Source organism: Trachinotus anak, unplaced genomic scaffold, assembly GCF_046630095.1.
Source record: "Trachinotus anak isolate AG129_WGS33_773 ecotype Australia unplaced genomic scaffold, CSIRO_AGI_Tana_v1 ptg000031l, whole genome shotgun sequence".
NCBI classification, from domain to species: Eukaryota; Metazoa; Chordata; class Actinopteri; order Carangiformes; family Carangidae; genus Trachinotus; species Trachinotus anak.
Window position 1 is genome coordinate 9,213,218 of NW_027273882.1, and position 26,783 is coordinate 9,240,000.

The window sequence follows — 26,783 nt, forward strand, 5'->3', positions numbered from 1 at the left end:
TATTTTGTCTTTGTGGAATGTGTTTTTGGAACTATAAGACTGTGGCCCTGGGTAACATCCTCAGGCCACTCACTCACTGACTGTACTGCTGTTCGGTTGTGTTTGTGTGACTCCATTCATGAATGTTTATTAAACTCAAGAAAGACAGCTGACGCGTGAAGATCTTCTTTTTCAATTATTGAACAAGGTAAAACATTTTTGCCACCATAGAAGTGACTGGTGAAACCAACCATGAGGAGAAACTGAAACACACTGGAAAACATGACACATGATCCTTTGGTCAGCTGACACACAGGACTGGCTGCTCTTTGTCTATGTTCACTTACATACACACCTTTTAACATCTGCAGATCTTTCTTTTGTCGGAGAATCTGAATTGTTTAATTCGACCCGCCGCCCTTCCTCTCTCTTCACTGATCTTAGTTGCATGTCAACTCACTGTTGAACTGGACCCCATAACAAAACCAGGGAGTGTATCTCAACTGACCACTTTTTCAATTAAAAATGACCAATGAGCAGTGTACTACTACTACTACTACTACTAATGATAATAATAATAATGATGATAATAGTAATGATGATAAAATAAACGTTGGTTTCAGCTGTATCCTTCCAGTCTCCCAGAAACAGGAACATCTGTAAATTGAAACAGAACAGATTCACAATCATTAAACAGTAATAAGTAAAAAAACACACATCCTAAGACAAAGTCAAACTTGCTAGCCTTTTTTCAGAGCTTTCAACCACATCTCATTGTCCTCATCAGAGGATGGAGTTCACTCACTTTTCATGGAGATGGTTCTGTCACATGACCAAAGAGTGGAACAAAGATTAACAATAACAAGTGCTTTTATCTCTGGGGAAGAGTACACAGACATCTCAGCATCTCCTGATGAAGACCATTAGATGTGGTTGAGAGCTTTAGTAAGAGCATAGGTGGACGTTTAGTTAATTTACCATTAGTTAATTTTTTTGTCATTTGTTACTGGATGCTTCCTTTCAGTTTCAGAACTGAAGTCACGTTACAGATGTTACATGAATGTGAGATCAACGATTTTGGTCTGTTGTGCAGTTTTATCCCCTTTAAACAGTAAATATGTGGTTCTGATGACCTCACCTGTGATGTTGACTCTGGGATTCCCTCACTCATCCAGACCCTTCTTAGAGGATCCGTCCCTGGTCTTTGCCCTCAGCTTGTTCACCTGTGACTCGGCGATGTCTGCTCTCTCCTCCGCCTCCTCCAGCTCATGCTGTAGTTTGCGGAGTTTGGCCATGTTGGTGTTTGCTGCCTCCTCTGCCTCCTCAGCTGCGTGTTTGTAGGACTTGACCTTCAGCTGCAGTTTGTCCACCAGGTCCTGGAGGCGAGCCATGTTCTTGCGGTTTTCCTCGGTCTGGTAGGTGAGCTCCTTGATGCGCCGTTCATACTTGCGAACCCCTTTGACAGACTCTGTTCCCCTCTTCTGCTCTGCCTCCAGCTCATTCTCCAGCTCTTTGATGCGAGCCTCCAGTTTCTGGAGCTGCTTTTTGCCACCCTTCATGGCGATCTGCTCAGCTTCATCCAGACGGTGCTGCAGGTCTTTGATGGTCTGCTCCATGTTCTTCTTCATGCGCTCCAGATGGGCACTGGTGTCCTGCTCCTTTTTCAGCTCCTCAGCCATCATGGCCGCATCTGTGATGGCCTTCTTCGCCTTCTCCTCAGCATTGCGGTTCTCCTGAATGGCCTCCTCCATCTCATTCTGGAGATGGAGGAGGTCTGCCTCATGCTTCTTCTTCTGGTTGATCAGGCTGGTGTTCTGGGAGTGCAGGAGTTGCATTCGCTCTGTCGCGTCAGTCAGCTCCTGTTCGGCAAGTTTACGACTTCTTTCTGTCTGCTCGAGGGCAGCCCTCACCTCCTCCAGCTCAGCCTGGATCAGATTGTTTCTTCGTTCCAGGAGAGCGATGTTCTCTCTCAGGTCATCATTGCCATGCTGTGCATCGTCTAGCTGCAGCTGAGTGTCCTTCAGGAACGCCTGGAGACTCTTGAGCTGTTTCTGCGTGTCAGCTGCCTGCCTGTTAGCTTGGCTGAGCTGAATCTCCATCTCATTCAGATCACCCTCCATCTTCTTCTTGACTCTCAGGGCCTCATTGCGACTCCTGGATTCAGATTCCAGAGAGGACTGAAGAGACTCCAGCATGCGTTGGTAGTTTCTCTTGGCCTGCTCCATTTCCTCGTCTTTCTCTGCCACTTTCCGCTCCATGTCGGCCTTCACTTGGTTGAACTCAAGTTGGGCTCGCAGGATCTTGCTCTCTTCATGCTCCAGGGAACCTTCTGCTTCCTCCAGTGCTGACTGTAGCTCAAACTTTTCTTGTTCAAGCTGCTTCCGGATCTTCTCTAGTTCATGGGCACTTCTGCCACCCTCCCCCAGCTGGTCAGTGAGGTCAGAGATCTCCTCTTGGAGGTTTTTGTTCTCTCTCTTCATTGTCTCCAGTTGATCCAGACACTCTTCATAGGCATTCCTCAGTTTGAAGAGCTCAGTGCTCAGAGACCGAGCCTCCTTCTGGGAGGCCTCCAGCTCACACTGTGACTCCTCAAACTTCTGCTTCCACTCTGCCAAGACTTTGTCAAAGGCTCTTTGCTTCTTGTCCAGTGCTGCAGATGCTGCATTGGACCTCTCAAGGTCCAGCATCAGGTCTTCAATCTCATTTTGGAGGCGGTGCTTGGTCTTCTCAAGTGATGAACACTTTGCATTCACAGCCTCAATGGCCTCCTCTGCCTCCTGAAGTCTCTGAACCAGCTTCTTCTTTGCTTCTTCCAGTTCTTCTGTTCTCTGGATCCCATCAGTTTCATATTTTGTCCTCCATGCTGAGACCTCAGTGTTGGATTTGGACAGAGCTCTCTGCAGCTCAGCCTTGGCTTCCTGCTCTTCTTCAAACTGTTCTCGGAGCAGATCACAGTCATGACGAGCAGACTGTACAGCATGGGCAAGGGCATTCTTTGCTTTGACTTCCTCTTCCAGCTGTCTGCGTAAATCTTCTACCTGTTGGTTGAACGAGTTCTTCCCTCTGGTGAGCTGGGATATCAGACACTCCTTCTCCTCCAGCTGACGTCCAAACTCACCATTCTCAGTGAGCAGCTTGGCCCTCTGGGTAGTCAAGTCATTGATGGCTCTTTGAGCTTCCTCATATTTACTCTTGTACTCGTTCATGTTGTCTTCCATTGTACGGCACATCTTCTCAATATTTGACTTGGCCTTCACCACACTCTCCATGTTAGAAGACAAGTCATCCAGCTCCAGCTTCAGCTCACTCTTTTCTTTCTCCAGCTTCTGCTTTACACGCTGCAGGTTATCAATCTGTTCGCCCAGTTCAGCAACACTGTCAGCATGTTTCTTCCTCAGGGAGGCAGCAGTAGCTTCATGGTGGAGGGTGGATTCTTCCAGCTCCCTACGTAGCTTTTGAAATTCAGCATCTCTCTTCTTATTCAACTCCACCTGAGCTGATGTTGCTCCACCTGCTTCCTCCAGACGTTCACTGATGTCCTCCAGTTCACGGGAAAGATCGGAGCGCTGCTTCTCAACTTTGGCCCTGGCTGCACGTTCAGCATCCAGCTCCTCCTCCAGCTCCTCAATCCTTGCCTGATTTTCTTTCAGCTTCTTCTGAAGCTGAACTGAAGCCACTTGCTCATCTTCTAGTCTAGAACTTATTTGAGAGACCTCAAAGTCTTTTTTCTTGAGCTTTTCCTCCAGCTGTTGTTTGTCATTCTCCAAGTCCATCAAACTCTCCTGGGTCAGTTTCAGGTCTCCTTCAAGTTTCCTCTTTGAGCGCTCAAGGTCCATCCTGACTTTCTTCTCTTGCTCCAACGAGCCCTCCAGATCATCCACCTGTTGTTCCAACTTAGCTTTAGCTTTGGTTAAACTGTTGGCTTTGTCCTCCTCACTCTGAAGGTCATCCAGTGTCTGCTGGTGAGCCTCCTGCAGTGCCTTCTTCTCTTTGGTCAGCTTCATGATGTTCTCATCCTGGGAAGCCATCTCCTCTGTCAAATTTTTCACTTTATTCTCTGTAGCATGTTTCTCTTTCTCGACCTTGGCCAAAGTCAGCTCCAGGTCATCTATATCTTTCTTCAACTCAGAGCATTCATCCTCAAGCTTGCGTTTCTTAGCTGTGAGATCTGCATTCAGCTCTTCTTCATCTTCAAGTCTTTCTGTCATCTCTTTGAGCTTGGCCTCCAGTTGAATCTTGCTCTTTATAAGCTGTTCACAGCGTTCTTCAGCGTCTGTCAGAGTATCTTGTTCAGACTGTATTTGCAGAGTCAGGTCATTCTTCTCTTGGAGAAGAGTCACTATTTTCTCCTCAAGTTCCTTTCGCCTTGTTTCTGATTTCTCCAGAGCTTCTTTCAGCTTGTTGAACTCATCCTTCATGTTGGCCATCTCTTTCTCAGACTCAGCGCTCTTCAGCAGGGGTTTGATCTTGAAGAAGAGCTTCATCCAGGGCCAGTTCTTCACACCCAGGAAAGAGCGCAGGTTCCACTGGATAACCATCAGAGCATCTCTACGCTCCACTAGCTTGGCAAACTGTGCCCTCATGAGGAGTGCCCGGGCATTGGCCTGGATCCTGGTGATGATTCGAGAGAGTTGCTCATCTCGCATCTCCTCCAGTGTTCCCAGCAGGCCAGCTTTAAAGAAGACCTTTGTGTGGCCAAACTTGTACTGAGTGTGGTCAATGTCCAGTGATCCCAGTAACTTTTCAGCACTTTTCTTACAGTCAATGAACTGACCCTCAGGGATGGCAGAAGCATTCAGTATCCTGTACCGCTGTTTGAAGTCGCCATAGAGGACCCTATTTGGGAAACCCTTCCTGCATATTCTGATGCCTTCCAGGACACCGTTACAGCGCAGCTGGTGCATCACAAGGCAGTTGTCCATGACTCCTGGAGTTTTCCGCTCATTAGGAATCAGACAGCGGACAAAGTGGGGATGTGTGGTCTTCAGGTTGGTCATCAGCTTGTTCAGGTTTTCCCTGTGAAGTGCAGACACTGTCTGAAACGAGGAGCCTTTCTTCTTGGCTCCTTTGCCACCTCCCTTGTCGCCACCATCAGCTCCTGAATAACTTGAAAACAGCAGGCTGAGGAGCTTCAGAGAGGATTTCTGGTAAAGACCAACAACAGTTTCGTTCAGGGGGTCTTTGTTTTTGACCAGCCAGCCACTGATGTTGTAGTCCACAGTACCAGCATAGTGAACCAAGGCAAAATGAGCCTCTGCTTTCCCCTTTGCTGCCCTTGGCTTTTCAAACATCTTGTTCTTTCCCAGATGATTATCATAGAGCTTGGACTTGAAAGTCTGGTCACTGGCTTTGGGAAACATGCATTCTTCCTCCAGAATTGACAGGATCCCCAGCGGCTTCTCAATGAGGTCAATGCAAGCTTGTAAGTCCATCCCAAAGTCAATGAACTCCCAATCAATACCTTCTTTTTTGTACTCCTCTTGCTCCAGAACAAACATGTGATGGTTGAAAAACTGTTGCAGTTTCTCATTCGTGAAGTTGATGCACAGCTGCTCGAAGGTGTTGAAATCAAAGATTTCAAATCCAGCAATGTCCAGCACTCCTATGAAGTATTGACGGTGCTGTTTTGTGTCCAGGGATTGGTTAATTCTCACCACCATCCAGTTGAACATCTTTTCATATACTGACTTAGCCAGAGCACCAATGGCATAGTAGACTTGGTCAACACTTTGGCCTTTGGTGACATATTCATTTCCTACCTTGACTCTGGGGTGGCACAGGCCTTTGATGAGGTCAGCGGAGTTCAGCCCCATCAGGTAAGCTGATTTATCAGCAGCCTCAGTCCCATCAGGTTCAGCCTGCTCCTCGCGCTGCTTCTGTTTGAACTTCATGTTGCCATAGTGCATGATGGCACCGGTCAGTTTATAGACACCCATCTTCTCCTCTGGAGTGAAGCCAAGCACATCAAAGGCACTGTCGGTGGCCATCAGCTCCTCTGAATCATTGATGGAGGCAACGGTTACCTCTCCCTGTGAGATGTAGGAGTAATCGTACGGGTTGTTTGTGATCAGCAGCATGTCCAGCAGCTCTGGCTTCTGATTGGACAGGATCTGGTAGAAGATGTGGTAGTTCCTCTCGGCCTTGAGCTGAAAGGTGACACGTGACTTCTCCAGCAGATACGTCTCGATGTCAGCAGATGACAGTTTGCCACTTGGACCGAAGTGGATTCGAATGAATTTTCCAAAACGAGATGAGTTGTCATTTCTCAGAGTTTTGGCATTGCCGAAGGCCTCTAGTGCAGGGTTCGCCTGGATGATTTGATCCTCCAGTGTCCCCTTGCTGGTGTCTTTTTTGCCTCCACCACCCACTGCAGCAATGCTAGCAAAGTATTGGATGACTCTCTTAGTGTTCACAGTCTTTCCTGCTCCAGATTCTCCGGTGATGAGGACAGACTGGTTCTCTCTGTCAGTCAGCATGTACTGGTAGGCATTGTCAGAGATGGAGAAGATGTGAGGGGGGGCCTCGCTTCTCTTCTTTCCCCTGTAGGCTGCCACCACCTCAGCGTCATAGACTGGAAGCCATTTGTAGGGGTTGACGGTGACGCAGAAGAGCCCAGAGTAGGTGTAGATCATCCAGGCAGCATAACGCTCTTTGAGGTTAAACAGCACGGCGGGCTCATGGAGGAAGGTGAACATCGCCATGTCTTCAATTTTATCGAATTTCGGCGGGTTCTGGGGATGAACGTCAGATTCCTTCACGGTTACTGTTGTTCCATCGTCCTTCTTGACAGTCACCATCACTCCATCTTTACTCTGGATTTGTCCCTTCACATACTCAACCTTATCGTCGACTACAAAACATTCAGTCTTGATGTCAAAAGGTCTGGTCTGAGCTTCTAGACGCTCCTTCTCCGACTTTCTCAGGTAAGGAGCAGCTTTCCCAAACTCGGCCATCAGAGTGTCACCCATGGTTTAGGGTGGAGGTCCTCAGCAGTCAGAACAGAGGAAAACAGGGAAGAGTCTTTTCCCTGTTGAATCTGATGAAGAACTGCAGACTCTTCACTGCAGGCAGGTTTTTATGAAGGGTCAGTGTGGACCAAATTAGGAGATAACCACTGAAAGGGAAAAAAAAGTCCATCTAAATTTGTCCCAGGATGTGAAAGCACCGCAAGGGCAGATTCAGGACCTTTGGCTGTTAAAGTCCATTTTAGGAAAAGCAGAGTTTCAGTGCTTATCTGCCTGCTGATAAAGACTCCTCACACCTCTTCATTTATAGACCCCTACTGTATCTTCACAGGAACAGTCCTCATAACTCTTTAATCATTCACATGCAGCAAAACTTGACATAAGAAGATAATGACTTCCAACTCATTTACTGCTATTTTTGCGTCATTTCTTATATATTTAAAAAAAAACATTTTGTGACTGACTCTTTTGATCCAACTATCACTAAATGGTTCCTTATTTAAATTTCATAATGCACAGACACTATTTATCAGGATTAAGTTCAAATCATTTCTAACAATAGGCACAATAAATTGATTAATATTAAAAACACACGATTGACAGTAGTGGTGTCATTATTCCAAGCTTTAATAATTTACTGACTTCTCACCTCTTTCTACTTATTTATCCAACATTTGTTCTGACAGGAAAAAGTTTGTAACATAACTCTCCACCAAAGACCACAACATGAAGTTAATAATGTATCAGTGACATCAACATCCAAACTGTGATTAAACTCACAAATATTTATTTAAATTAAAGCAGAGACTTTTTCAACAGGACTAAACTGTAGAACGTGATTAGATTGATGGAGCAGATATTTAAAATATTTCATTACATGAAGTCTTTGGTTTGAATGTCTCTCTCACACTCAGATATGAGGAGTGTGGTCTGACTGACTGAAGTGCCCTTGTCTCTTTATCTCTGACAGTCTGGACTCATCAGCTCTCAGCCTCCAAATAGAAGCCACAGACATTAGAATCAGGGTCTTTATCTTTGAGGGTGGGGCTGATTGTCAGCTAAAATTACATTACTTGCATGTTGGGATGATGCTTACTTTCAAGGGCAATTCACCTTTTGTGAATATTTTATTGCATATTTAATTTTTACAATCTAAGTTTAAGGTATAATTTTAAACTCAGCCCTTGTTGAAATGAATTAATTATATGTATGACAATTTTCCTTAATAGCTGTAGAAACAAAACTAACAAACCTTATTTTATCAAGTTAAGGGCTCCAGTATTCAGAGATAATAAAAATTATCTATCTATCTATTTATATAGTAGTGCGGAAAACACTTGATTATCTTCATGTCATCAGAGTCTCTGAGCTGAAACTGACAGTTTAATGTGTGTGTGTGTGTGTCTCTGTGTGTGTGTGTGTGTGTGTGTGTGTGTGTGTGTGTGTGTGTGTGTGTGTGTGTGTGTGTGTGTGTTTAGAGGGCGTGTGAGGACTGTGTGAACAGGATAAGTTTACTGTCTGTTGACTCTGCTCAGGTGTTTGTTTGTTTGTTTTAAGCTGCTGTATGTTCCAGACGAGTGGAGTCACATTTAGAGAAACGTGACTTTACAGGTCAAAGGTTGTGTTATTGTGTTTTTGTTTTCTGTTTGGTTTTATTTATTTAATTTGTCCTAGAAAGCATCTTTGAGTATCATGAAGTGTCAATAAATAACACTTATTATTATCATTATTAATTATTGACATGATAAATAAACCTGTTAATAGTATTGGCAGTTCAGATGCTGCTCTATTGAGCATTTAAATTCAAATTTTACACAGACCCTCTGAAGGGGTTCTACGTTCTACGACCTCTTAATTTTCAAGCGCTGTCATTATTTCAAGCGTTAATTGTAGAAAAAAAAACATCTAGAGACCTGGAAGATTTTAAAATGGTACAAATTAAAACTAAATTATCCCTGGAAAGAATCCGGACTTATTAAAAATGAAAGAGAGCAAATTTAAGGGAGAAGAATTTTAAAAAAAAAAGAAATAAAATTGTTCAGTTAACATAAATAATTATTAATTTATTTTAAAATAATTTCATGGACTAGTAAAAAATAAAATTTCATAACAATGTTTTAACTTCAGCATAAACAAATCTTTTATTATATATATATATATATATATATATATATATATCTACGTTATATAAAACTTTAGTGATGAGTGACTGAAGCTGTTGGACTGATGTAAAACAGTAAAGATGGAATCTAATGGTTTCAAATATCATCAGTTTATTATCATTTGCCTTTTATAAAAGATCTAAAATAGAAAAAATGTAGCTAACATGTGCAAAGACAAAGGCTGTGCAAGTTTTCAAAATAAATCCACCTCTTTAGGAAGAAAGGGAGCTTCTCATCATTGATTATCATCCAGGGGAAAATAATCAAAAAAATAGTCAATACGTACATTAATGAACAAAAACATGAGGATTCATGTGGTTTTTCTTTTTTCAGTTTATGGCAAAACTTCACCTGTTTTCAAGATGCATGTAGTTAATGTTATTTGTAGTGTGTTAGCTTCAGAGTCAAACCTGTAGTATCAGGTTTGTGGGGTGTTTTCATTTACGAAGAGGTGACACCCTTCACTTTAGTGGAGGGGGATATGTCATTATATTAATTATATTTCATTTGATTAAACCTAAAAACTTCTGTCATCTTATTCATCTTTTGTATGATACAACGCTGGTAAATCAGAATTTACCACACCAAGCAGGTGTGGTGTTCAGTCCACACCTTCAGTTTGGTTCACTGAGGACTGATGAACACCTGTGTACGGCTGCAACAATTAGCCAATTAATCAATTGTTTGATCAAAAGGAAATTAATCACCAACTTGTCTGACAATCGTTTAATTGTTTAAATAATTTCAAAATCAAAAATACCAAAGATTTGATGATTCTAGCTTCTTGAATGTGAGGATTTGTTGTTAACATGTTCTGATGGAAAGTTACCCTGATTTCTGACGTTTTATAGACCAAACAATTAATTGATAAAATAATCAGCAAAGACCACCCATACAGAAATGTAATATATGACATATATGTCCCTATAACAGTGATGTTGCCATGTGTCACCCATATACATATAAGTTTAATAAGATATTATATTGTATGTATGACTGTGACTATATGGGGATGAGTGTATATAAATATATGTTGTGCCAGTATGTATAGATATGTTTGTATTTGTATTCATGTAAAATTCTGCTCATATTCAGTTGGGAGAATGAACGTGAATAAACTCAAACTCATCATATTAACAAATTATTATATTTAATTATCTACATCAATATGTTTCATTGATAAAGAAGTATTAACAATAAAAGGTCATGTTTAACTTCAGTTATTCTATAAGTTAACGTTACATATTTTACACTTAACTGTCGTTCTGTTTTTGATTAGTGGAAATCACTCACTGTGTGTACAGATGTGAAATTACTGAAAAATATGAAGATCCATGTTGTAGTCCCGTGAAATGACCAAACACCTTTATGAACTGCAGCAAACACAAAATCTGAAGTTTGTTTCTTCTAAGTATCTGATCTGTTTTTTTCATCCTCAATCAGTCTGACAAGGCTGAAATTAAATCTAAATTAAATCTAAATTAATCTGAATTGAATCTGTATCTTTGATGTGAACTTCTTGGATTTTTCATACTCAACACATAAAGTTGTTCTTAATACTACAGTTTTTTAAACAGAAGATCTGACCTGTGATCAGCACAAACAGATTTAGATCAAATAAACCTGATTTGTTGGTTTGTGGTCGTTTTGTTAAATGCTCGAATTTGTTTTCAAATCTAATTAATAAATATTATTATTAATGACTGAAATGTTCCTTTTCATTCATTTTCTGCAGAGAACAATGAAATGTTAAAAAAGTTAAGTCCTCCATTTTACTGTTCAAAATAACAAGAGGTCAAAAGTCAACCAGGGAGCAGCATACGGGTGTACACGTAACAGGTAAAAACGGATTTGTTTTCATCTTGTCAAGTTCACTGACAGGAAATAACAAAATAAAATCAAGCTGGTTTAAAAAAACATTCACAGCATGCAGGGGAACATTGTGACATCACTTCCTCCTCTCAGGTGACAGGTGTGTTTTCAAGTGACAACAGGTGAAGTAACCCCATGAACCTCAGCGTTCAAGCTGTTGGCATGCTGCCGTCCTCAGGATGATTTCACTCACCTGATTGGCTGATGGCGCTCTGGCAGGCAGCAGGGGTGGGCATACAGCAACACTGGTATGTGATTGGCTGCTGAAGTCAAGAGCCTTCTAAGGAACCAATGAGAGACGTAGCTGATGGTTCTCTAAGTGCAGAGTTCCTGGAGTCACTGCGACCTGAGAGTCTCAGGTGAGTTTCACGTGTCTCAGGTGTTCAGCAGAGCGACATGCGTTTGCGGTACTGCTCCACCAGCGGCACCAGGCAGCACGGTGATCCGGCCTGCAGCAGGAACGGGTGCTCCAGCAGGGCGGCAGCGCTGCGACGCTGCAGCGTGTTGCGAGTCAACATGCAGCCAAGGAAGTCCTTCAACACCGGAGACACCTGAGCACAGAAGAGTACGACATCATCAACTACTTCCAGGGCCAAGTGTGACATCATCAACTTCTTCCAGGCTAATAAGAATCCTACAAATCCCTGCTAACTGGTAAGCTAGTTAGCATTTTCATGGCATTCGATCAAATCACTTTCTGTATTAATCAAAAACAACATGAAGACTGTGTTCACTAATTATTCATGATTGTTACAAGGTTCAGAAATGGTGGGCCTCATAATGCATGTTCTGGCCTGTTGTCCTCACCGTGTCTATATACGTACATATATATATATATATATATATACATATATATATATGTGTGTGTGTGTGTGTGTGTGTGTGTGTGTGTGTGTGTGTGCGTGTCTCTGACCCTTTGGATGTTCTTCACGCTAGGTGCTGCTTCGTCTCTCAGCTTCTTCATGGCAGTGATGGGTGTGTCGCTGAAATACGGCGGCTCTCCATCCACCATCTCCACCACCATGATGCCCAGAGACCAGATGTCCACCTGAGGGACATGGGAAACTGTCAGAGGTCACCTGTGACCTGGCTCAGACCTCAGCTGGTCACAGCGAACTGTAAACGCGTTTTCTGAGTGAACGGTGATTCAGGATCTGGATCTGGATGTGCCCTCTTACCTCTGTGCCATATGGTGTTTTGGAGATCACCTCGGGGGCCATCCAGTACGGAGTCCCAACCAGAGACTTCCTCTTCGGGACGTTTTTACTGATCTGGGCGCAGAAACCAAAGTCTGATAGTTTTACCTGCAGCAGGACAAAAGAAGAAGAAAAGGAGGGACTCAGGTGTTTGTTACTGACAAGTTCAAAGGTCAGTGCCGGTTTGTGTCAAGCATATGCTCACCCACCTGTCACTCAAAGAGGCCACGCCCTCAATTCTCCATAACTTTAGTCCTTCATAAAATGTAAACAGGTGAGTTATATAAAGTTCACCCCGTGCAGTTGTCCGACTCATTGTTATCTACAGGGGACAGTTTCTGTATTTGTGTGAGAGTGTGTGCTCTGTTGCTGTGAGGAGCTTTGACAGGCTGGATGATGGAGCAGTGTGATTTCTCCTTGTCAGTCAGTGTCTCTCTCTGTTTGTAGCACTGAAGCTGTTTCCTGCTGTTGATGGAGCCAGGCTAGTAAATGTCTCTGTGTTTTTAATCTGTGAAAACAAGCTCCTGAAGGCAAGTCAATTTCTTTCTTGGAATAAAGAAAGAAAGAAAGACCATAGAAAAATGAATGAATGTGTTCAGACCTGTGGCTGAAATGAGTATTACAAAGCAAAAAATCACAACAAAAAACATTTTCTTTCTTTCTCCTCAGAGGGAATAAAGTCACTGTCCTCTCTGAGATAAAAACAAGAACAGTCCTGTTAAAATGAAACCGTCACCTGTGTCTCAGGACGTCTGCTGATTCATCAGCTTCTTTTTATTGTTTTCAACTCGTTTCATCCTGAAGTGATTTTGTTTCTAATTGTTTTCACTTTGTTCAAATGTTGTCCCACTTATATTCTGTATGTGTGTGTGTGTGTGTGTGTGTGTGTGTGTGTGTGTGTGTGTGTGTGTGCGTGTTACCCTCCCGTCCAGTGTCAGTAGGATGGAGTCACTCTTTATGTCTCTGTGAATGACGCCCTGAGCGTGGAGGTAGGTCAGCGCCTGCAGGACGCTCTCACACACTGTTGCTATCTGCTCCTCGTTCAACCTGACACACACACACACACACACACACATTCTGATCAATCACAAAACACCTGAGACAATCCACCAGACAGGCAGGTGTGTGTGACCTCCTGCTCACCTGGTTTCACTGACGATGTGGGTGAGAGCCCCGCCCTGCAGGTACTCCATGATTACCCAGAGTTCCTCCTCCACCAGAGCACTGCGGTACATCTCCACCACGTTCTGGTGCCGGTAGTCCCTCATGATCACCACCTGAGACCAGAACACAGGGACAGGTGAGGCGATGATGTCACACAGCAGCAGGTAACAGACAACAGACAATGTTTCATGTTTTTCATTGATAAACAACTAAATCAAAATGAGACGAGTAAATTTGACACTTGATTAATTTTCTAATTAATTTATTTAATTTGATTAATTTAATTTAATCTTGTTTAGTTCAGGTGTTTAAAACACACATGAACCATTCACACCTGAACCTGTGTCTTGACTGATCTCAAGTTTTAAACTTCCAGGTTAAACTATGAGTAAACATGAAGCTCCGCCCCCCTGCACCCCAACTGTACCTCATTAAAGAGCAGCTCTCTGCGCTGTTGCTTCCTCAGGTCCATCATCTTCACAGCCACCTGTCGCCCACTGTGTCTTTCTCGGGTGATGCAGACTACACCTGTGGACCCCTCCCCGATCTTCACAAAGTTCTCCAGAGTCGGCCTCGGGTCACCCGGGTCCACCACCATCTGCAGCGCCGCCTTGAACTGCTCATGGGTCACATTCTGAGGACCTCCGTCCACTGCTGTCTGCTGGGCGGACGAGGGGCAGAGCCGGGTCGGGGGGCAGGCTGGGGATCCAGTGGGGGAGGGGAGGGGCTGGGATGGTCCGTCCAGGGTCAGGGGAGTAGGTGTTTTTGGAGTAAAGTTGAGGCTGGAGAGGGGGCGGAGCGAGCGCTGAGGTAAACCCCTCCCTGTGATGAGGGGACTGCTGGTGCTGTTAGGGGGAGGCAGCAGCAGGGGGGAGGAGGGGGAGGTCACCTGGGGGAGGGGAGGAGGACAGAAGAACTGTCAGTCATCAACTGCAAGAGACATTAGTCAAGTTATTAATAAACTTATGATTATTACTGATTTAATCTGTGTAACAGGAAAAGATCTGTGTCCACCTGAGATGTGTTGTGATAATTACACTTGATGTTGACCATCAGCATCGTCTCTCTTAGTTATGTTAAACTGTAGAAAATTATATATATATATATATATATATATATATATATATATATATATATATTAGGGCTGTCAAACAATACATTTTTTTCTTAATCGTGATTAATCACGTTTTATCACATGATTAAAATTCTATTATTTTGTATTTCAGAGCTGTTTTCTCTTGCTTGACAACACAGAACCGTCACTCTGTCTGAGCTAGAAGCTAACGTTAGCATATCTGATGTGTAATTATGAAGATGTCTGATCATTATTTATCCGTAGACGAGTTCTGTGTAAGTTATATTTTTATTTTCCAGCTCATTCGATCTTCACCAACGATTCAGGCATTGGACTTAAACACTTCAGGTCTCCAGACACGCCCCTTTATGCAGACTGGAACCGCCCCCTTTTGCTCCCATAGACATGACTTCTCATGAAGTATGTTGCTCCTCCATGTAAAATCTTTGCAGGAAGTGTCTGTGGCAGCTTGACAACAAGTAAGGGTGCCTCAAAGGGTCAAAATAGTAGCAGCCAAAGATTCTAGAACACAGCGCTGTAGAATCTCTGGTAACAGCAGCAGTGACGGTGGAAAATAAAGAATCGATTAACACAAATTAAAAAAATAATGCATTTTGCTCAATCCTTAATCTCATTGTGATTAACGTGTAACACTGACAGCTCAAATTTTTTTGTATTATCTTTTTTAATCATAACCTGAGAAGGTGTTTATTCAGTAAAGCAGATTACAGTGTCGGACCATTAAGAAAAAAATGTTGCTTTTAAATAGTTTTTCTGTATAAAACATGTTTCCCCATAAATCTTTTGAGATCTTCTGGAACAGTTCACCAGTCATTTAAATAATGAAGGTGTCCACACTGGAGGATGTTAGAGGCCTGAACCAGCTGGGAGGAGTTACTGGATATTTCAGGAAAACAAACACGTGAATCGTCAGCGTAGAATCCGATATTCTGTCTTTTAACTTTAGAACAGTAGAATATAGATTCTGCCTTTTTGTCGATATAACTTTTATAACCAGGCTCTGTCCAAAATCCAACTACAAGCTAAAGCTCTCTGATCAACACTTCCTGTTTATTTTACAAAAAAAGAAAAAAAAAAGTATGAAAATATCAAATCACTGTTAACGAGGGGTCATGTTCCTGACCGCAGGCTGCTTTTAGCCCCTGGCTAGAAGTTTCCCCTTGTTTCCAATCTTAATGCTAAGCTAAGCTAAGTGGCATCATTTTGAACACCTCAGAGTATTTCACCAAATGTGGGACTGTTCCGTTAAAGAGTTGTCTTACCTTGAGGTCGTAGGAGGAGTGTGGCCTTCTGGGAGTTTCTCTGGAGGAGGACAGCAGGTCGGGCAGGTGATGTACAGCTGGTTTCAGTCTCAGGTGAGCTCTGCTGTTGGTCTCCACCGTCTGCAGGTTGTAGTGACAGGAAGACGGCCTCTGTCTTAGTCCCGCCTCCTCACTGCGGGCATACCGTCCACCTGTCCCACCTGTTCCAAGTGTGGGGGGCGTGGCTTCAGACCCCACCTGGCGGTTGGACTTGACTCTCTGCAGAGCTCCATTTAGCTTGGGGCTGCCAGTCTCGCTGCGGACCTGTCGGATCCGGTCCTGCCAGTAGGTGGACCTCCCCTCGATCTTCCCGCCGTCTTCACGACTGAGCTCCTCGTGCTGGTGCGACTCGTCCTGGACCATTTCGCCCAGTCGACCCAGCGACCGAGCTCGTTTCCTTGGCGACGGGCTGCTGCGACGCAGGGAGTTGGAGGCGGACACGGACAGACGGCTCATCTCAGAGATCACATGACTGATGTAGTCGCCGTGACCGATGAAACTGCCCCGAACGATCTTCTGCAGGAGACATTTTATAATCAGTCAGATACGAAGACGTTAATGATCAATATGTGATGATTTAGAGAAAGTTCCTTTTTAACAAACTGTTAATTCACTTGAAGAATAGATGAAAGTCTGTGATTGGTGGCATCAGATGCTGAGTTTGATGTCACTAAATCTAAAGTTGGATTTCATGTGATGAAATTGTTTATTTTAGTTAAATTGTTTGTAAATGTATATTGTATATTCTAATTTATATGAAAGGGTTTAACCTCAGGAGTTTCACATGAACATATATCCTGCAGGTGTGTTTTTACTCTGCTGTGGCACCGTGGGGGGTTGGTTAAAGGGCTCCGGGCCACACACTGATGCTACTGCAGCCTTGGCAAAAAAAAAACTAAAACTGAGGTTTTATCCCTGAGACACACCTGTGTGATGGTGTGTGTCTGTCAGGAGGTCACATGACGTCATATTGTCAGTGCTCACACACACACACACACACACACACACACACACACACACACACACACACCTGAGAGGACCAGCATGGAAACACCAGCTCAGCTTTCAGCTCAAACACGACATTTACAGTGAACCAGTGAACGCACCATCAGCAGCTTCACTACAGTTAACCACTGATGACTCAACACGGGGCAGAGGTTAGAGGTCAGAGGTCAGATCTACCTGTCTGTCAGATACACCTGTGTATTATTAACAGCTAAGCTAAGCTAAAGTTGCAATGAACCCCCATACCCCTCCCCAGCCCCTCCTCCTTCTGACCTTCCTGGGTCCGAGCTCGACCTCAGTGATCCTGGAGGGGTCCACCAGGGGGCGTGGCCTCCTCAGCGTGTCGATGACGCTCTGCCACTGTGGCGGCAGACCCACGTAGTGTCCCGTGCTGGCGTTGAATGACGTGTGGACACGGTGCTGGAAGTCCTGCGGCGCCGAGATTTCAGGCCTGCGCTTCTTCTTCCTGCGACGGAACATCACCACGGCAACAGCAGCTCAACACACACACACTGACATCAGGTACACACTAAACACACACACACACACACACACACTGACATCAGGTACACACTAAACACACACACACACACAGGGTTTCAGTGCAGTGACAGCCTCTTGTTCAGGTGGTTTACCTGAGCAGTCACATGACCTCTCCTCCTCCTCCCAGGTGAGAACCTTCTGTTTCATGAACACTGATCACATCAATAATCAATCTGCTGAACGGTTATTGGTCTTTAGCTTCCGTTACGTCTCTAATTTAACTGGAACCTGAATAAACTGACATCAGAAACATGAAGTCTCTTCAATCTCTTCTTCTTCAGACACTGTTCACTGATTCTGCAGCTCAGTCACTTCCTGTCTCTCCCTCTGACATCATGACCATTAAATAACAATCATTACATAACGTCTTTGTGAAGATGATGATGATGAAGAACAGCAGGAGACAAAACAGATTCAGCTCAGAGTCAAACTGAGAAATTAGATCAGACTCATCAGCCAATCAGACGAGTCCTCAGCTCGTTATCATCATCAGCATCACAGAGGTGAGATTAAAGGTTACAGACAGGATATTCAAATAAATCAGGTTTTCAGAGTAAAAGCTTCAGTCAGAGAGCAGCAGGAATTCAGTTTTAACTGTTCTTTCTTCTCCTTCTTCTGTTGGAGGTTGTTTAGAATTGAACAGATCCAGGATCAGATCCAGGATCAGAGGATCTGTGAGGAACATGTGACAGGTTCCTTCAGCTGTAGTTTCTTCTTCATATGTTTCAGTCGTTCAGGTCAGTGACGAGTTAATAAAAGTTTATTTTGATGAAAACAAAATGTCTCTCATTACTGATCCTCACTAATCACACACCACCTGCCTCTCTCTCTCTCTCTCACCTGTGTGTGAGTTGGTGTCTCTCACCTCAGGTGAATCAGGTGAAGTCCTTCTCGGTTCAGATCAGTTCGGTCCAGCTCGGCCTGGAAACAGATAGAGACGATGAAACAGAGTCTTCTCCTCCTCCTGTTTGTCAAGTGGGAGTGGTGGAGTTCATGAAGGGATGTGATCCGGTCAGGAGGTGGAGGAGGAGGAGGAAGAGGAGGAGGAGGAGTCAGCTGATGTCTGCAGACTCTGGATCAGTGTCAGTAGATGATCTGGGATTATTATTTAACTCTGAACAGAAGTTACAGCGCACACACACACACACACACACACACACACACACACACAGAAACCACACGTGTCATTTCCCACATGTAAACCAGTATTTCCACAAACAGACCTCAGGTCAGATTCTCACTGAGTTGATGTTGAACCTTGTGTTATTTAGCCAAGACTGAACAAGTCTCCGTCACAGACTCGGACTCTGTCCATGACACATGAGATCTAACAGGATTCCACTGATGCTGAAACCAGAACTGAACGACAGTATATTCACACACAGGTGAGATAAAGTCACATCACCTAACACAAGTGAACTGTCCCTTTAAGAACTTATCCTGACTGCTGACACACACACACACACACACACACACACACACAGACAGTAATGGATGCACAGATAGCCTGTAGGTTGGGTGTACAAGAAGCTCTGGGATTAAAAACAACAGACTGGTTTCAGTTTCTACCACAAACCAGATTCCCTGGTCCCAGTCAGAGTCCCAGCTGGGAGAGAACTGGCAAATGAGACTGGTCAGAGACGTGCAGAGCTGAACCAGTTTGATTCAGACCAAACCCAGATCTGGTTCTGCTGCCTGGTGTACCATGGTAGCCAGACCACTTACCTGAGTCAGAAACCAGAGTCCAAGTCCAGAATCCAGAGACAGCGTCCAGAGTCCAGAGTCCAGAGTCCAGAGTCCAAGTCCAAGTCCAAGTCCAAGTCCAGAGTCCAGAGACAGAGTCCAGAGTCCAGAGTCCAAGTCCAAGTCCAAGTCCAAGTCCAGAGTCCAGAGACAGAGTCCAGAGTCCAGAGTCCAAGTCCAAGTCCAGAGTCCAAGTCCAGAGTCCAAGTCCAGAGGCCAGAGACAGAGTCCAGAGTCCAGAGTCCAGAGTCCAGAGTCCAAGTCCAAGTCCAAGTCCAAGTCCAGAGTCCAAGTCCAGAGACAGAGTCCAAGTCCAAGTCCAGAGTCCAGAGTCCAGAGTCCAGAGTCCAAGTCCAAGTCCAGAGTCCAGAGACAGAGTCCAAGTCCAATTCCAAGTCCAAGTCCAAGTCCAAGTCCAAGTCCAAGTCCAAGTCCAGAGTCCAGAGACAGAGTCCAGAGTCCAGAGTCCAAGTCCAAGTCCAAGTCCAGAGTCCAAGTCCAGAGGCCAGAGACAGAGTCCAGAGGCCAGAGTACTGTCTGTGTTCTTTGTTTTACAGTTAAAAATATACAGTGTGTGAGTGTGAGAGTGTGTGTGTGTGTGTGTGTGTCTGTGTGTGTGTGTGTGTGTGTGTGTGTCTCTGAGTGTGAGTGTGAGATCAGGGTGTGACTGACATACCTGAGGAATCAAACCGACTCACTACATGACCAGACAGCTCCACTGTGACTCCTCAGTCTGTAAATCAGCAGAGTCGTCTGACTGGAACAGACTGGGAGTGACTCACAGCCTGGACCAACCTCTCTGCTGGTCCACATCGGTCCTTTAGACCGGGAGACCGGTGTAGAACACGTTCAGGTGTGTTTAGTGTTTGTGGAGCGTTCACTCTGAGCTGGAGTCCAAACTATCAAACTACAAAGTGGTTTGATGCAGTTTTGGTCCACAGACCAGCTTGTGTCAAGTCCAGCAGGGACCAGGATCTTGGTCCTCCAGTGTGGTCTGAAACTGAGACTCAGAGACTCTGACTGTTTGTGAAGCTGCTGATCAACAACAAAACCATCAGTGAGCAGCAGCAGCTCTGTGCTGATGAGAGAGGTCAGAGGTCAGAGTTCAGAGGAGAATGGACAGACTGGTTGGAGCTGACAGGAAGGCTACAGTCACTCAGATAACCACTCTTTACAACACGTCAACCTGGAGGTGGATGGACTACAACAGCAGAGACCACGCCAGGGTCCACTTCCTGTCACCAAGACCAGAAACCTGAGGCTGCAGGTGACTCAGGTTCCCCAACACTAGACAGGTGAAGACTTGGTCTGATGGATCTGAATCAGCTGAGGCAGCTGATGGTGGGGTCAGAGTCTGGATCCACGGACCAACCTGTCCAGGATGTGGTGGTGGTGTGGGGGTGTTTTCTGGACTCACTTTGGGTCTTAACATGGATCAGTCCTGGTCTGAAGGTCTCAGTCTGACCATGTTCATCCTTCATGGCCACAATTCGTCTTCTAACAGCTGCTTCCTGCAGGTTAATGATCCAGGTCACAAACTGGTTTCATCAACATCACACAAAGTCCAGTTCAGTATCAGACCTGGACCCAGTGGACCCCCTTTGGGATGTGGAAGAACAGGAGACCTGTGGCATGAATGCGATGCAGTCATGTCAATGAGAAGTTTTAATGATAATGTGGAGAATCCAGGTACCCTCACACGACGACCAGGATCCTGGACTGAGAATAACCCTTCACCCCCCCCAACCAACCACAGAGGAAAAACTGACGCTGGTCAATGACGTTTATCGGAAAAAAGAAAGTGGAAACACAAGAGGAACCTGGCACCAAAGACCCACAAGGTTCCTACCAGTTCTGGGTCTTGGGAAGAACCAGTTTGGAGAACCAGGCTGGTGAGAGGAGCTTTAAGGTCCTGAGAAGGTGATGAGCACAGCGAGGTTCTCCTCAGCAGCAGGAGCGTAAACAAAGTATTTATGATTCAGGTTTGAGACTGATGAAGAACGGTTTGTGAACAAGAGATGTTTGTTGTCCCGTCACACAAACAGACACAAGGTCAAAGTTCAACCTGAGCTCCAGGGTCTTCAAACACAACAACAGTGACCAGCACTGATTTCTGCTGCTGCTCACTCAGCAACTACACACCAGAGGACACACAACCAGGAACACATTGCTGCCCTCAGATCAGTTACACACCGAACCCTCCATTCATACAGATCAGCTTACACACACACACACACACACGATAAACTGAGTGCTGTTTAGAAACTGTTCAAATAATTATCTAAATGTTTGTTTAGTAATAATGATAATAATAATAAAAGGAACCCTAAATAAGGGATCTGCAGCATGGTACCACAGAGTACCGTTTTCGTTTAATGGTTCTGTATAGAACCATATGAGTGTGGTGCTTAAACTAAGAGCATCTAATTAAGATGTTCTTTGTTCAAAATGGGTTCTTTCAGCATGTTAGAACCTAATTGAATCTTAAAATGGTTTCGCTGTAGCTCAAGCCTGTAGAACTATGAAGAACAGTCTGTTAATTCACAATGTTCCATAGCAGTGATGTTCTTCACTGTTTCATAATGGTTCTACAGCCTGGTAGTGTAGAGAACATGTATCACAGGGTTGTTTTCTACAGACACTGTTATCTAGAACAAGCTACATAACCTCTGCGTGGTAGAGAAACTGTAAACGGGTTCTAACGGAACTCTTCACAGGGACGGAACGTTTCATATGACAAACAGGTCATACTCTCTGAACAGTTCTTCACAGCTCACTGAAGGTTTTACGTAGAACCATGAGTTAGGTTCTGCTGAGAACGTAACTGTTTACACTCAGCATGTAGAAAAATGTCGACACACTCACCTGGCCGGCAGAGTCCAGGTGAGTCTGTTCTGGCCGGTTCCTGCAGTTGTTCTCACACTCTCTCTCTCTCTCTGCTGTTCTTTCTCCTCCCCCTCTCCACCTCTCTGTCTCTCTCCCTCCCCCACCTCACTAGTCCCTGTCTCACCTTGTTTCAGGTATGAAGAAAAAAAAGGAGGAACGGGCGGGGTTTAGCTTGACTGACAGATTGTTGCTCATTTCTCTAGCTTCAAATTCAAACAAACTTTATTGACACGAGTAAAATGAGGGATATTTTGAACAGGGTTTGGTGTGTGACACAGACACTGTAGCTTAAAGCAGTCAGAGCTTCACTTCTCCTTAAAGGTCTAATTATGATTCAAGTGTAAAACAACATGAAGCAACTTTCAAAATTAAGACCAAATGACTGGATGTTGATGTTAATCCTAAAATGATTGACAGGTCTAGCAATACAGGAAGTGACCGTGGTAAATAGATGTTTTACTGAGGAAAGTTAGGATTTTTATTTTATAACTCAAACTAAAGGTCTGAAGTTATCTGGAAATGTGTTCAACACACACACACACACACACACACACACACACACACACACACACACACACACACACACACACACCTCCCTGAAAACACTGGTGATGAGACAAAGTGTCTCTCTCTCTCTGCAGGCTGCAGCATGCCTCGCTCTGCCCTCAGGCGGAGGAAGGAGGTGACTCAACAGACTCCAGTCACCTCAGTTTAAACTGAATTTCACAGCATTAATTTCTACATGAACTGAATGAATTAAAGTCAAATAAAACAGGTTCAGTGTGTTAAATATCACAGGTTTAAAATGTCTCTCAGGTTCAATATGTAAATGAAACCAAGTTTAACATGGAAAATAACTAAAGTTATAGTGACTCACTTCAGTTCAGTTTTAAATCACCAGGAAAACACCTGAGTTTCTGCAGGTTCATCAGGTAACAGTTAAGATGTTTTCAGTACCACAGAGAAAGTGATTTAATACCAGTTTATTGTGGTGATGGATTCAAAGATCCATGATAATGAGTGGGGATGATCGGGACAATAATCCATGAGGTGGGTGAATTTATTGACATTTATATATAATTTCTGTCACGACACCCCACTGTATATTACAGTTATCTACAGTTAATTACAATCGTTAAACATGACCTGCACCTGGATTCACCACTGATATAACAATTGATATAATGTCCGCTGATGGATTTTACATCAAAGACACTGGAGAGTTTCCAGTTTTTGCTAAAATCACATACTAAACCATTTTATAGGCAACATGACATCACAGAGCAGAAACCATTTAAGACCACCATCATTTAAAATCTGGTTTTAATGCTGTTTCACCTTCACATTCTGAATATAACAGGATCCACTTACCAACTGTCTTCATAAGCAGCTGAGAAAACTTTCTGTAATTGTGTTGACCTGCAGAGCACCCTCTGCTGGTCAGAGCTCAAAACCTCAATTAAACTTCATGGTTTTCTATTTTCAGACTTTGCTTCATGTTTATCTTCCTTTAATATTTTTTAATTTTACATTTAATGATGATCTGCTTGTTTTAATACAAAATTTACTTCTTTATCTCTCTCTCTAACCCATCTCTAATCTCACACTAATGGAGCAGAAACAATGAGAGAACGGAACAAAATACTATAAAACTGCTTTACTATTTATTTAGACAGATATGAAAACACAGATATATAAAGACAAACGAGCAGACAGAACGAACACCTGACGTTTCAGTGGTAAAGTGTTGTCAGCTGCTCCTTCAGCTCCGACAGGACGGACAACGACGAGAGACCGCCAGCGTTCAGAAGGGACCAGAAAAACCTCCTCCACATCCTGGAGAACATGTCGCTGCAGAGAGGAAGGTTTAATACATAAACATTCAAAGAAACCTGGTTTAACACCTGAAATCAGGTTAAACACATGAAATAAACCCATTTTAAGAGGTGACATAAACCAGGTTCAAGGCACGAAATGAGCCTGGTATAACACCTGAAACAAACCTGGTTTAACACCTGACACGTCTTGTTTAACCTGTAAATATGTGAGGCATCGTTACTTTTAACACATAAACTAGCTCTAAGTGTGGGTACCAGGTTTTGTCTCTGCTGAACCGCTCTGCTGTCCAGCCGGCATCATCTTTCACCAGGACCATCTTGCTGTTGGTCAGGAGCAGGTGGACAGTTTCAGCCACGCCCACCAGGTCCACCTGACAGGTAGAAAGAGGGGAAACAGTTAGTATCTATGAATCCCAGTGAATGAGGCGGGCTCTGTGCTGAGGGGACAGGTGTGTTGGAGGTGGTACCAGCTGTGGCGGGGCGGTTGGCTCCAGGAGACCTAGACTGATGTAAGTCTGAGCAGAGGGGAGCTGCTGGACCGATGTGACATCCCGCTGGAGGTCGAGGTCCACGGAGAAAGACCAGTCCACCGGGAACACCCAGTCAGGATTCATGAAACCTCTGGACCAACAACAACCACAAGCCAACACAGTAAATCAACAGCTCCAGAGTCACATGACTCCTCCCTCCCCCAGGTGCTGACCTACCCATGAGAACAGGTGAGGATGCTCGGCTGCAGCGCTGCATGTACCAGCCCACAGGAGTGCAGCTGTGACACCAGCTGTAGCAGACCGACAGCTTTATGACCGACTGAGTCCTCGCTGGGAACAGACTCTGTGAGCTCCTGACACAGACACACAAACAGAAACACAATGTTACTGCACTTGTGACGACGTTTTATTTACCGTATTTTCCGGACTATAAGGCGCACTTAAAAGCCTTTAATTTTCTCAAAAAACGACAGTGCGCCTTATAATCCGGAGCGCCTTATATATGGATTAATTCTGGTTGTGCTGACTGACCTCGAAGCGATTTTGTGTGGTACACGGCGCTCACGGCGCTCTGTCAAAATGTTTCAGTACGACTTTGGTAAACTACAAAGCCGCACCGCTTGCAGCATTACGGCTACCGTAGTCAGGAGCGTCGCGGAGTAATACATACTGTGCTTCACCATAATATTACAGTGTGTGTGTATAAGGACCTATAAGGAGTTAATGTGAATACGCTAACGTTTGATTTAGCGGTATCAGACTGTGCTTTTTTTACGTGTTATGACTGAACAAGGTTGGGAGTTATTGTGAATACGCTCATTAACGTTTGAACAATGTTGACAGTTATTGTGAACGCGTTTAATAAAGTTTGACTTATCTGACTGTTTTGTTTCGCTTAATGCGCCTTATAATCCAGTGCGCCCTATAGTGCGGAAAATACGGTATTTCCTTTCCTGGAACTATGCTCCTTTTGAATCCTTATTCTAACCTTAAATCTAATCTCAAGTCTAAAACAGAAAATGAAATGCTTGTGTCCATCTTTGAATTGAGAGTCCCCACAGTGTGGGTGTAGAGTCAGGTGTGTGTTCCCACAGTGTGGGTGACACTTTTTAATGTGGCTGTCTGTCCAGCAGACTGGAGTATTTGTGGGGACCTGCACAGGAAGTGACTCACTGTGAACATGCGATCAGGAGGACTGGTATACACGGTGATGCAGCCGTCCAGGAACATGAAACAGCTGATCAGAGGAAGACTGTCGGCGGCGGCAGACAAGCTCTTCTTCAGATGACTGAACTGATGAAAATCCCAAGAAACACAGCAGCTGTCCACCTGCAGCAGGTGAACACAGGAAACCATATCTGTTACCATGGAGACCAGAGTGTGTGGTAAATGCTGGTTTAGTATTTTACCTGAATGTCAATTAGAACATAAAGAATCACATACTTTATAACACTTTTGTGTTATTGACATGAACACGTCAACTTTGATTTAACATGGTAAAATAAATAAATTAGATACTAGTGGAAAATAAAACTGGCACGATGGCCGCAAACACCAAATAAAATCCAATATCTACACTGACACCATCCACTCAGCTCGTTTTACTGGAGCTAAACACTGTTCGTTAACAGGCTGGTTATTTGGTGTGACTACCAGGTTAGCACCAGGGCTAACACCAAGGTTAGCACCAGGGCCAAAATCAAGGTTAGCACCAGGGCTAACACCAAGTAAGGCCTCTGTGAGTCAGCCATCTGATTTCATCTCATCACACGTTATAAATGTGCAGGTTCACCTTGATGAGCACGCAGTCATCCTCTGTAGCTCCGTTATAGATGGAGAAACTTCCTCCATCCACAACTCTGGAGTAGATACGAAACACTTCGCCCCCTGGTGGACACAACACAGATTTAATCAATAATCAGTATCTATCAATTATCAAGAACAGAGGAGCCAACAAAGGCCTTTTTCCAACACATGGTTCTCTACTCTACACGCCCTAATGTGACATCATAACTAACAGAACACAACGTTAGAGAACATCTCTGACAGAACACTGTTAGTTTGCAGAACGTCTGACAGAACACTGTAAGTTTACAGAACATCTCTGACAGACCACAGTGAGGGTGGAGGTAGAGGTGGAGAACATGACCTGAAGAACAATCACATGATACATGACAACAGTCTCCAGAGGTCATACCCAGCTGCAGACAGCTGCACATAGGAGGGAGGGGCCGGGACTCGGAGTGAAAACCAGGAGAGGAAGTGACATCACAGCGGTCCAACAGCCGCCGCCGTATGTCCGGGTCACAGGGATCCACGGCGCCCACAACAGGTCCTGAAGCAGATGGTAGACAGTGAGTGAGAAGAGCAGGTGTGGAGTGAGACTCCAGGTGAAACCAGCTGCAGGTCATGTGATCCGTGTGATCTGATGACCTGTGATGATCCGACACGTTTCACACACATCTGGATCAAAGAGTTTCTGTCTTTGTGTCGTCACGTTCGGTTTGATTTCAAACTCACTACAACAGAACGAGGACCAAGA

General features: G+C 44.3%; 3 protein-coding genes across 7 annotated transcripts in view; all 3 read right to left on the reverse strand.

Moving 5' to 3' along the window:
* Nucleotides 1–12: 12 nt before the first annotated feature.
* Nucleotides 13–11,306, reverse strand: myh6 (myosin, heavy chain 6, cardiac muscle, alpha). Its single transcript, XM_071467290.1, has 3 exons — nt 11,172–11,306; nt 1,118–7,093; nt 13–636 (listed from the first exon to the last, which is right to left on the reverse strand). The coding sequence occupies exon 2, from the start codon at nt 6,945–6,947 to the stop codon at nt 1,143–1,145; it is 5,805 nt and encodes a 1,934-aa protein (XP_071323391.1). The 5' UTR covers nt 6,948–7,093; nt 11,172–11,306; the 3' UTR covers nt 13–636; nt 1,118–1,142.
* On the reverse strand, nt 9,149–22,020 carry LOC139612107 (serine/threonine-protein kinase PAK 6-like). Of its 4 annotated transcripts, none has more exons than XM_071467321.1 (10): nt 21,892–22,020; nt 18,149–18,204; nt 17,014–17,269; nt 15,697–16,251; nt 13,766–14,227; nt 13,318–13,451; nt 13,095–13,221; nt 12,157–12,249; nt 11,892–12,026; nt 9,149–11,529 (listed from the first exon to the last, which is right to left on the reverse strand). In XM_071467321.1, exons 3-10 carry the CDS (start codon nt 17,218–17,220, stop codon nt 11,362–11,364), a joined length of 1,881 nt encoding a protein of 626 aa, XP_071323422.1. In that variant the 5' UTR covers nt 17,221–17,269; nt 18,149–18,204; nt 21,892–22,020; the 3' UTR covers nt 9,149–11,361. The 4 variants fall into 4 exon arrangements, with proteins under 4 accessions (XP_071323422.1, XP_071323419.1, XP_071323421.1 ...); XM_071467318.1 differs by having other exon boundaries at nt 12,157–12,282; XM_071467320.1 differs by having other exon boundaries at nt 12,157–12,282; nt 18,124–18,204.
* A 1,534-nt stretch (nt 22,021–23,554) lies between these two features.
* bub1ba (BUB1 mitotic checkpoint serine/threonine kinase Ba) overlaps nt 23,555–26,783 on the reverse strand; it is a 16,558-nt gene continuing 13,329 nt past the window's right edge. For both annotated transcript variants that reach the window (XM_071467933.1, XM_071467934.1), the window contains exons 10-16: nt 26,439–26,576; nt 26,034–26,128; nt 25,415–25,570; nt 24,458–24,594; nt 24,218–24,371; nt 24,006–24,121; nt 23,555–23,763 (exon numbers count right to left, since the gene is read on the reverse strand). In XM_071467933.1, coding sequence (XP_071324034.1) covers nt 23,646–23,763; nt 24,006–24,121; nt 24,218–24,371; nt 24,458–24,594; nt 25,415–25,570; nt 26,034–26,128; nt 26,439–26,576 — 914 coding nt within the window. In that variant the 3' untranslated portion in view covers nt 23,555–23,645. The remainder of the gene's footprint in view (nt 23,764–24,005; nt 24,122–24,217; nt 24,372–24,457; nt 24,595–25,414; nt 25,571–26,033; nt 26,129–26,438; nt 26,577–26,783) is intronic.